Source organism: Pleurodeles waltl, chromosome 10 (genome assembly GCF_031143425.1).
Source record: "Pleurodeles waltl isolate 20211129_DDA chromosome 10, aPleWal1.hap1.20221129, whole genome shotgun sequence".
Classification (NCBI taxonomy): domain Eukaryota; kingdom Metazoa; phylum Chordata; class Amphibia; order Caudata; family Salamandridae; genus Pleurodeles; species Pleurodeles waltl.
This window is the reverse complement of record NC_090449.1, coordinates 675,158,162-675,170,180: the sequence shown is the minus strand read 5'-3', so window position 1 is coordinate 675,170,180 and position 12,019 is coordinate 675,158,162. Positions and strand designations below refer to the sequence as shown.

The 12,019-nt window shown below is 39.7% G+C and overlaps 1 protein-coding gene across 8 annotated transcripts in view; it reads left to right on the top strand.

Annotated features, from left to right (window-relative positions):
- DIP2C (disco interacting protein 2 homolog C) overlaps nt 1-12,019 on the top strand; it is a 1,002,241-nt gene that overhangs the window by 562,664 nt on the left and 427,558 nt on the right. For all 8 annotated transcript variants that reach the window (XM_069211176.1, XM_069211178.1, XM_069211177.1 and 5 more), the window contains 2 exons: nt 708-839; nt 9,438-9,557. In XM_069211176.1, the coding sequence (XP_069067277.1) occupies nt 708-839; nt 9,438-9,557 (252 nt within the window). The remainder of the gene's footprint in view (nt 1-707; nt 840-9,437; nt 9,558-12,019) is intronic.

Genomic DNA, 12,019 nt, shown 5'->3' with positions numbered 1-12,019 from the left:
TTATCCCCCGTCAATCATATAAATGCAACTTGTTTGGGGTACAAATGTTGCTAGTGGAAATAGGATATGTAAATTCCCAAAACACATCCCTATGTCATATAATAAGGAAATGTGTTTAATGTTTATTAAACTTAAATACATGTAGGTCATCTAGCATCGTATGCTTTTTCTTGATATTACTTACTTGTTACTGGTGATCAGAATGCAAGCCTGAATGGAAAGCATCGGACGCAAACAGAGCAGTGGCATAGTTATGTTTTAAATTTCTCTTTCTCATTAAAGAGAGTTGGATTAATGTACAAATATCGTTAAAGATCATTGTAGATCCAAACATTGCCCGATTTTTTTTTTTCCCAAACTGGTCTTTATGTAAAACGTAAAGATCAGAATGCCTATCTGACAATTTCTCAGATACGTGGCCAGAATTTATAACATTACGTGATTATATTTGTAATTAACAAGCATTCTGTTGGTTCTCTAATCTGAATTTGCATTTCTTAGTAAAAGCGTACAGTTCTCTAGAAATCTTTAATGTATTGGATTTCTTAATAGCTAATTCGCACTATTATATATTTTGTATTTCTTAGTTGAGTTAGACAGTTGTCCTGTTTTTGTTTCTCAGTATAGGTGTACCGTTGTCTGTAGTGCATTATTTAACCGGTTTGTACGTTTTCCTCAATAATGTAGTCCTTGATTTTTGTCTTTAGAAAATCATTCTGCACCTCCAGATGTTACCACCTACACCTCAGAGCACTCATTGCAAGTGGAACGGCCTCAAGGATCTACACCACGGGTGGCCCCAAAATATGGCAATGCAGAGCTTATGGAGACCGGAGATGGTAGGTTTGAAAAAACATTGTATTAAAACTCTTTGAGCATTGCTCTTCTCTCTCACTGTCATGTTGTGACCTTTTGGTGTAGTATTCTGCATCTCAGGGAATGCTTCCGTTGCAGACCATGAGGTATATTGCTTTTAGGAACAGGAACTGTTGGCAGGGACCATTTTTAACATATTGTGCATTGAAGCCTGTGTATCTCACTTTCCTTAAGACTTTGTAGATCAGCATATAAACAAGAATATTAAAGGTTTAGGGCATATCAGTGCTAAATTATGTTGGATAACTGGCCTAATCTGCTAACACATGCAAGCATACTTTGTGCTTGCCTATTTCTGCATGAATTCCCATAATAAAGCCTGACACATTGGCTTTACCAATGCTTGTTGAACTTGAATCCTTATCAGCAACATGTTGCCTTCATTGATGCCACAGACGGTGCTGCCCTTTTCAAAGCGTGGATACCAAGTGATCAGATCAACAAATGTTTCCTAAGCCGCCAGTTCAGTCACAAATATCCTCAGGTGGCCACAACTATGTGGTTCTATGTCAATGATCATTTCGGGTTGTAATGAAAACTGTTGCTTCTTGTAATTTCTAGTTGCATGTACGTGCACCAAATCCTGTTGCCTAGCCTTCCTCTAGGCTGCTTATGCTGTTCTCTAGATCTGTTTGCTTTTTAAATTTTATGCATAAAAAATACATTTCTCCGGGTAGGCCAGAAAAAGTTGATGTGTTGTACATCTTTATTTGCATGGGTTCTAGAAATGGGTTACTATATTTCTTTCTCGAAATAATGGCCGTTGATTTACCGAAGTGACAGAGGTCGCGTAAAATAAATTGTGTGCCCTCAAACTTCTGATGACGTCCCAGGGTTTCACCCTTTACCTCACGGTCAGCGGCTGAGTAGCCTCATATCTGCTTCTGAATAGATAGGCCATGGACACTTGTGGAAATAACAGAAAGTAAACAGGCCTGAGCCTGGAGACTTAGGGGGGGGGGGGAGGGGGTGGAGCTGCAGTTCCAACTCCCCAGAATTGGCATTCATGTTCACAATACATCTCAAGACTCAGTAGTGAACATTCTCAGTGCTCTCCTTAGTAACTTTTATGTTCAGCTTCTTTCAGTCGTGACATGTACAATTAGTGCCATCATGTGGCCCATACTGTCAAGTTTTCTAAAACTACAGTAAGGCGTGCATTCCTGTTATTGCCATTAGGCCCCAATCCCCTGTCCTCCTATAGCTCCGATGAGGCACCTGGATATGGATGGTTACACATCCAAATCCTAAAATCTGGGCTGTGTCAAAAAGTTTTAAAAGATCTATAGGTGTATTACTTCAAGTGCGTTCAGGCCACACCGGTTTTTATAATTATTAGGATTATAAGCAATTCTGGTCTTATAGCAACGCCCAATATTAACTGAAATGTATGCAGCGATTGTAAAAACAGGGTGACGTTCTTATTATGCACAGAGAGGGGAATATCTATTATGCATGGCTGTTTGTATTAGAGTGCATAACCTATATGTGTAGAACAGCAAAGTTGCACTTAGTGCCGCTTAAATTATTTAATTGTTTAAACATCACTTTGTGCTATGAATAAACCACTCGTGTGTCTGGTAAGACAAGAATGTAATTGTGCAGTAGGTAGGAAAGAGGAGAGTGTAGGAATCTAGAGGGAGGGTCATGGGAGAAAGATAAAAGATCATCGGTTGCTTAAGGAACATGAGTAGAAAGGGAAACTCACCAGCTTTTCGAAACAAAAAGGGTTTTGGAGACGTCTTGAGTATTTTAAGATCTGAGGAGGATACTTTCCAGGCGTCGGTGTTTCAGAGACCCTTCAGCACGGAAAGATTCACCTCATGCTTAATTGACTGTTACTTTGCAGAGGCGTGACACAACCTTGTTATGAACCGGGTCTCCATAATCCTATGTCGTCGATGCAAAGCGAGATTTCCAAAAATACCCGCAACACCAACAGTCACCGTTTACACTGATGTGACAGGGCGTGGCGCCAGTCAAGAGGACTTGTATGAGCCTTGAGTCTGCAAGGAACTCTAAATATCGGTGACCTTTATAGCGGTCATCCAGTCTTTTAGCTAGATGTTTTGTTTTGTGTAGGTTGGTGGCTGATAATGCTGCGAAACCAAAACAGTTTCATTAAGTATTTTGATGGTATATCTGGCTTCGTGTAGCATGTTGTATTGCTACTAGTGCGCTTTTTTGTGCTGTACAAATTACGCTCCCGAACTGCTGTCTATGTAGTGACCAGAACGTTGGCCAACCTTTTTGCAGAGGAAGTCATCACATTCTGTACTTTATACGTGGTAAGTCATTCTACTGTTTTTTGGAAGTCCAAATGCCCCATTGAGTACAGTTTTGGGTAGTAAATGAATTCCATGTCATTACAGTGGAAGCAAGTAGCTAGATGTGGTGCCGTACGGAATCCATCAGATTTATGCATTTCAAATATGTGAGCACAATGCAAGGAAAATCAGCGTCTAGAACAGGCTTCTACACTGAGTAGCTCGTGAGCTACTGGTAGCTCTCCGGCTACCTGTAAGTAGCTCTCCTTTGTGACGTCCAGTTGAATACATTAGAAGTTTTTGCTTAGATGAGTTAACAAATGTTTACAATATTGAAGAGTGTATTTGAACAAAAATGTGTATATTTTCAAAACTTATAAGCTGATATTTGGTGAAAAGTGTAACCGTGTCTGATGTCCTCATCATTAGAACACTGTCAATATTAGTAGTTTGGGATGATTTTCATTGAAAATAAGTAGCTCTTATTACATTATTACAGAAAAGTTTGGGGACCACCTGGTCTAGAGCTTGTAAGAGGGCCCCATCAAGGGACGAGAGAAGAGGAGAAACATTAAAAGGGAAAACGTGGAGATAAGCTAGTTTACAAATACCTACTACATTAGAAATCTGGAGGTCATAATTCAAACAGGGTGCAGCCTATAGCAGTATTTTACTTTGTGGGTCATATTACTAAAATTTGTTTTTGGACTGAAATTGATATTTATCACTAGGAGTAGCTAATGAACATCCACCATTTCTCACTGTTTGGGTGGAGGGAGCTCTCTCCTTTAATGTGATTACGACTCTGGCATGAAGTGTTCTTATCCGCTTGCTGGTGGATATTTTTTAGTTCAGTTGTATAATTCCTGTCTCACTTAGTGCCATGTTGGTGTGCAAACGATGCAGCTTCTATGACTTGCATTACACTTATGTCAAAGAGAAGAAGCAAAACTACTGAAAGCGTACCTTGGACGATCGATTCAATCCTGGGATTTAAAGTCGCAAGAAATTAATCTTGTGGAGACATACAATTGTAACTTCTCTCCTGATCACGTAGTAGAGAGCACTGTTTTGTGGACTTTGAACGGGTGGTTAGGAGTTGTCTTTGAAATAAGTTGAATTAAATGGTATAGGCCCACGTTTGTTGACACCAATGCAAGCCATGCAATGTGGATGCCTGGTCAGAATACAGACTGGTCACTTTGGGCTCTTTAATGGATAAGTGGTAAAGAACTCAAACAAGGGTGAATTATGCCCCCCACTCTCTTGAATCTTTGTCAAACATGTACCCAAACAACATTCTCTGACCGTCTTGTTTCTTCATAGTTTTAAACATGTATAACTTTCATTTCTCTCATACACCCTAAATTTGATCATTTTCTATATTTCATATTTATGACATTCCCTTTAGATAACAACCCCTCTTGGACTCGTTGACCTGATATAACAGTGTACATCATCTCAAGAAGAGCATTCTGAAAACCAGTGCCAGGTTGTTGGGTTGAGGTGGTGGTAATCTCAGGTAGTTGCATAGGCAGTAAAAATAGTGAGGGATATTCAGACTCTGTACTTCGGATTTGCGTTTTCTCTCCAATGTCAGTGAAATGTTATCTCCCCGTCCTGGGAGCAAACTGTTAATTTAATTGTCATGAGCTAAGACGTTTTAATACATGATTTGGTGATTGTTCTGTTGTAGTCGTTTTAAAAGCATTTACTGTAAAGGTATTATTTACGGTGTTATGCGGTGCTCAAGTCTTTATTAAAGCAGTTATAAAAGTCCATGATATCTTCGAGTGCAGACTATTGAGAAATTAGTTTAGACTGTTTCAAGCTCTCCCGCAGAGCCTGGTCAGGCTTGGATTAGGGCGTACTGCACTATGAAAGTGGAGCACCAGCACATGCGCCGATCCATAAAATACCAGAGATAGATGAGGTGACATCACACACACTTTGATTGTAATGACATCATAGAAAGTGACATCATATGACCCCGAATTTTCCCAGAAAGTGATGTCCCAATACTTTAACCCTAATGATATCAAGATAATTGTCATTGAAATATTAGTTTAACACCACAACACGGACAAATGTCGATTTTAAATATCAGATACTTTAGGGTGCTGACATGACGTTTGAAATTGGGGGAGCTCGACACTTGTGCTTATTTGCAATTAACGATTAAACCAGACCTTTTCTAGGGAGTTTGGAGCGGGTTCTCCTCCCCCGCCGCCGCCCCCCCCCCCCGAATATTTTTTAAACAAGCATTTGCAATGCAGTGGGTCTCTCGTTTGGTCGAGTTGAAGCTATTAGCATTATAAACTCCCAGCCGAACTTTTCTTGCCACATAAAGTGAAAATTAAAATTAAAACAGTTTCAAATAAGCGAGCCGACGGCCACCATGAGCGCAAAACAGACACACAAAAGGAAACAGAAGTCCGCTCGCAGTGGGCTTCACGTGGGTGTGGTTAAAAGCCCACAAAGAGATTACACCAGGGACTGAATGCTTTGTGCTCGACCCTAAAAACGGGGTCAAATAGTGCACTTTAAAGCATAATTCCCACATAATTGTGATACAACATATAATTCTCACATAATTGTGATGAAACATCATAGGTCCTAAAAGGACATCATGAAAATTCAGTCCTTTCATAATGAGCCAAGCCAATGAAACCTGATGCTCCTCAGGAGTTAACCCAGTTAAATATTTGCTTCATTATTGCAGGGCCAGCTTTTTGTCATAGCTGGCCACTCGTATGACTTGGGTGTCTCATATGCAATAATTAGATACAATATGCCTGTGACATAATTAGCCATCAAAAGTGCTGTCCACCTATCAAGGGGTGGCCCTTATGTCAAAAAATTACCTTTAGTATGTCACAGTCAGCATTTAGTCATGGTTGCACCCCCACCCCTCCATATGCCCCGTTCGTCCTTCCTTATGACTCGAACTTCCTCCAGTGTCAGCATTTTTCCATGGGTACCCCATATGTCTAGAATTACCTATAGAGTGCCTTTTCCAATATTTGACTACTGGTGTCCATTATGCCTAGAAATATGTCTAGTGTGCCAGATGTTATTATTTTGTCACATGTATCTGTCATGCCAATAATTGCCTGCAATATCCAGAGCCAGTAGGTTACCATGTATGCTGCTATAAGCCAAGAATGACCTTCAGTGTGCCGGGACCAACAGCAGGCTTGCACTCATACCACCTCATTCTTATCCATGCCTACATTTGCTCATGCATTTTCTCACTGATATTCAGTCACAGTTTCTTGCACTCATTGATTCTCACTCAGTCTTGCATTCACTCTTATTTACACTCACCCTTATTCATTTGCACTATCTCACTCATTTGTACTCCCACTCATACTTACTCGCTTTCACTTGCTCTCACTCATACACCTTCATTTTCCCTCACTCTCACTTATTTTCACAGACTCACTCGTTCTCACTCATTCGCATTCAGTCTTATTCTAAAACACATTTGCTTCCAATAACTTTCTCGCACTCATACTCAGTTTACACTCAGTCATTAATTTTCACTCATGCTGTAAAACTCCTTCACACTAACTTTTATTCACTGTCACCAACTCTCGCTCACTTGTAGTCATTTTTACTCTTGCTCCCTCATTCTTATGTATTCTCACTCACTGACGCATCCTACTTGCTAACATGCGCTACCTCTGAGTGCTTCTCACTTGCTTACTTTCACTCAAAAGCGCACTCACGCATGCTCTGTATCACAAACACACTCGCCTGCAGGCTCGCAAACAACATCTATTTCAAACATTTTTTCACTTATCTCATCTGCCAATGAAAGACCCGTTCCAGTTCCTGGGACTCCATTTTTTGTATTACACTAATAGTGAATCGCAGATTTATTGTTCACTTTTAGTGTAATAAAAATTGGCCATCGATATTGGGTTCTTGGCACTGACTTTGCCATCTTTAAGATTAGTGGTCGCAAAGTCTCTATTTTGATCAGGCATAATTATGTGAGCTCTTTTGTTTTGTGCCAGTAAACACACTAGCTGAGTCAGTCTGGTTGGAGATGTCCTCCAGGGGTGAATATGCTACAGCTATTCTTGATTTAGTTAAGCAATATCAAATCGTGGATTTCAAGGTCGCACTCTTTCTAAATCCGTGCTTAAAGCTATGTAGAGGATATAATTAAATCAAAAACATTAAAAGCTGGCAAGGTACTTAAGTGTCGGATTGTTTCATGTGCGCCTCAAGGTTGTGTAACTATGGGTCTGCAGGCCAAAATGAGAACACTTTAGAAGAAGTGATGCAGTGCTTTCATAAAGAGGCAATGTTCAAATTACTTGCTGACAATATATTTATTACTTAAGCATCGTTCTTTGTCGCAGTCTAAGATTTCCCTCCTACAATGAGTCTTTCACCACCGTAAGGACAGGGCAATATCAACCACTGTATATTTATTTCCAGTTCAGGGAGAACAATTAAATCACAATAATTTTATTTAATGAGCCAACTGGACTGCCTGCTTCCAGGGTGCTAGTTATGAGTACTAGTAGGAAATGTAGACAGAAATTGTGATTCTGATCACAAAAGCAATACACACTTGCCATAGCTGTAAACCAGCGCAAAGTTTGTTTTCTGTGAGTCTGTACTGCGATTTACCTTTGGTTGGTAATCTGAATTTTTTTTAGATAAACTTTGGGCCCGGTTTCATTGGTTGTATTCACTTATTTATTTATTTTAATTATTTCCAGTAAGGCCGGTTTACTTTGCATCTGTGTTTCTTGCTATGTTACACTGTGAAGTGTTGGTCGTGAATATGGCTTGCCATAGAGTGGTCAACATATATTCTGGACAAGTTACTGAAAGGCAGTGTGTCACAAAATAAGCAATCTCACATAGCACCACAGTCATATTTGTAAATTTTCCAAAAGGGTGGAGATCCATGTCCTTGCTGATCTAGACCAGTCGTTGCTAGGAAAGCTAAACTTTCTTAATCTAAAACACAGCGGCTGTACTCTCTTTGGTAAGTATAGGTGGTGGCTTGCCTTCCTGCACCGAGCCTGGCAGTGAAATTGATATTCTTCTGGTTTATTGAAAATGCATTAACATATTCCTTTTTAGGATTTAATTTAAATACATTTAGATAAAAAGCTATTCAAGTTTAAAAGTTGATGTCTGTCTCTCGATATTAAAATAAAACTGCCACTGTACTTCATCTATTGAACATATTGGCATAGCATATGTCTTACGGTTTTATGACCTGCTGACCAAGATGCTCTAGATCAGCTTATGTCAAGGAGGGCCAGATCCCAGACAGATTTTAGGGATTTCAACTGATTTCCATTTAGAGTACCTCTGGTTGAACCTATCTTGAGTGGATATTCAGAAAATCTAACAAGGATCTGGTGTACCTGTGTCTGGTTAAACACCTGGTGTAACAACTCACAAGTCACAGAAAATGAAAATCCTTGAAGTATTGTTTAAATGCTGTAATTGACAACAAAGTACATTTTTAATTTCTAAGTACATTAGCTAGAATCCTACTCGGGTGGGGGGGGGGGGGAGGGCGCACTTGTCCTCAATAGAATGCTTAGTAATTTTCACAGAAACTTGGTGTATGAAACTAAATGCGTTGATACTCTGGTGATCTGCGTGACAGTTGTGCCCAAGGGCATAAAGGAAGGCGAGTTATTCGTTGGAGATTAGTTCAAAGAGAAAATTGCTCTTGGCTGGGGCACACATCACTTTTTACAGTTCCCACTCACTTGTCATTGTCTCTTCGACAGTAACTTGAGGTCACAGTTTTCCTGAAAAAGCAAACTGCAAGATTAAAAAAAAACACGAAATATTCAGAATATGTGAAAACCTAGTAGTTGGGATTTATGCGAACATAAAGTTTTAGAATGCCTGTTGATTATTTCATAACTTGCTAAATAACCTTTGATGAAAATTACTCTCGGTGAACTTTCTCTCAGAATCACTGACAAAGGAATCAATTTAGGCATCTGTTGAAAGAACTAAAAATCCACTTTTCTCTGAAGATGCATGTTTAACATTCTCTCGTGCTGTGTTTCTCTGTGGAGATGGACCTCTTTGGCTGCTTCCTGGTTGTTGGGCATCTTGAAATAATATTTTTTTATAATTCTTCAATGCAAAGACGTTGTTAAACTCCGAATGCTTGTCCTGTATGGAGATCAGCATATAAACACAAAAGCCTACTGATGTCTTGTGACGAGCATTCGTTCAATTCTGAGCAGATTTGTTTATGATTTTTTCATTAATTTCTGATTTTTTTTTCCTCAACAGGGGTTCCAGTGAGTAGCAGAGTGTCGGCCAAAATTCAGCAATTGGTCAATACGTTAAAGCGGCCGAAGCGGCCTCCATTAAGGGAGTTTTTTGTAGATGATTTTGAGGAGTTGTTAGAAGGTAATTCAGCACCCTTTTCCTTAATTTTGATACCTAGCTAATTTATTTGTCTGCAATTTGTGAATAGCTCTTGCTTCCTGTAAGTATTTGATTTGCATTTTATTTACAATCCGTATTTTATTTCCCTTTTTCCTGGTGATGGGTTCAGCCATGTATTACAATGTAAGACACTTTGTGCATAATTGTAGCAGTGCCAAATGTTTACACTGTGTATAGTTCATTCAATGTTTGGAAATGCCTTAGGCACCAGGCAACCTACTTATCTCTGTAGATTCTCATGAGGGTCTTTTCCTTTTTTAGGGTCGAGCCTGCTTTGCATGCGCTCGCGCATGCGTATCGCAGCGAGACGCTTTAGTATTTAGAAAAGGGCTCGGAGCCCTGTCAACTTCACGTCAGTGTTTTTTATTGGTTTGTGGGCTTGCCTAATAAAATCTGCTTGCTTTGATTAGTCGAAGGCACGCATACGTCATGCCTTTTCCGGTAGCTAGCCCTCCTCGAGCGCAGCAACCAAGTACAGAAAACATGCGAGGCTCGCTGTTTTCCATCGGGCTCGTGGACTTCTTTTTCTCTAATTTACGAGCACGATCTCGCTTGGCAGAAGTCGAGCGCTTTACATAGTTAATTTCACTTTTTCGGGTTATGTACATAAATGCACTTTTGCCCGATAGGTGAAAAGTCGGGTTAGGAGTTTACAACGCGATCAGCTCTAACTTGAGCAAACGCGAGACCCGTTGCATTGTAAATGCTTGTTGTTTTTTGCTGTGTATTCTCAAACCCGAGCTTCTCAATCATATCCTATGTGTTTTTGAACCCTGAAAACCACCATACCTCTTGAATCTAATGTTTTGGCTCATTGTAGTTGTATTACGGCTTTTAGGTGAAGTTCGGGTTTTTCTGTTTTGTATTCCTTACTTTTGTGTTTTTTTTTTAAATATCCAATTAGGGATAACAAATTGCGCTACTCCCATACAGATGTTAACATTACTCGCTGATTCTAAGTAATGCAGGTGCCTGAGAATATTTCAAACATTTCTTCATCACTTTGTTGTTTGATGCTTTGGTTGGTGGTGCACGTGTTAAAGGAAGCTGTTTCAGGGCTTTCGGGGGAAGTGCTCCATTTGTATTATTGTGGGAATGTAGCATCTTAATGGCGTAGTTGTAGGCATATGAAGAAGTGTAAAGGTTAGTGGGTTTGTCGCATGGTGTCAGCTTAAAAGTGAGGAGGAAGGCGATAGTTCTGGGCACTGTTTGTATGTGGCTGTGTGTGTGAGGATAAAATGTGCGCTCCAATCCTGGTGCAGTTCTGGGGTCTGCTTAGAGAGAGACACGCTCATCTTAGGTTTCAGCTGTTCCATAATACATATCTCCAAGCATATCGTGATGGCCACATGGCTCAGGTGAAGTGTCTCCAGTTATGGGGAGGAAGCTTAGTGATTGTGAAGATAGCTTATAAGAGAATTGTTTGAAAGTTTTACAGTTTTAACTGAGAAAGTTTAGCCATTAGGAGAGGTTCGTTGTACATTGGGCTTTTTATTCTGTTAAATTTTTTAGGTTTGATCGAGAGTCCTGTTGCTTGAAGGATTGGTGATGAAGATAACTGAGAAGGAGACTCTTCTTGCAACTGAAAGGCTATGCAGGGTGTGTAGTGTTTCCCTGGTCCGTAGTAGCCTGAAATTAGGTATTTGTGTGTACCAAGGAAGAGTGCACTTATGTAGTCCAAATTCAGGATCACAAGGGCAGTGATCGCCCTGATTTAAGTGAGAATGCAAACAGCAAAAAATCTACTAACCTAAATTAAGACCCTGATCATTTATGAAGGCCATTTGGATAGTAAGAGTTTGATTATTGTGCTGTGGTGAAGGATCCATTCTTGGATATGGAGGACATCTGAGGTGTCAAATCCTTTCTTAAAGCTTGGAGTTTTCTTTTTTGCTTTTGAGGACATCCATGACAAGCCTAAATATGACAGTGCTAGGTAATATAGGAAAGGCTTTGCTTGAAGAATTATAAATCATCACAATGTGTTTGTATTTAACTGGTTAGATTCACTAAGCTATTTCTTCTCCAGATGTGACACAGGACAAATAGCAGCATTTATCAGAATAAAATCACACTTCGAAATCTTGGATGATGAATGGTGGAATTTTGCTGTGATAAATGGCACGTACCACACACACATTAATGCAAGTATGGTATAATTTCTGTTTGAGCAAATTTGGCACAGTTTTGTAAGCACTTCACTGTTGAGTTCACCAGAAAAAAGTGGTGTACATCCAGGGACTCTTAAATTTGTGGATATTCACCAATAGTTTCAGGATTTTCCTATTATGAAATTGGTCCGAGATTTACTCCTGTTAGGTAGCACCACTAAATTCATCTCTGCTTTGGTAAGTAAAGGAATCAACACCAACATTAGTGGCGATGAAAGGGGGTTTCTCCAAGATTAAGAACATTTTCTTGTA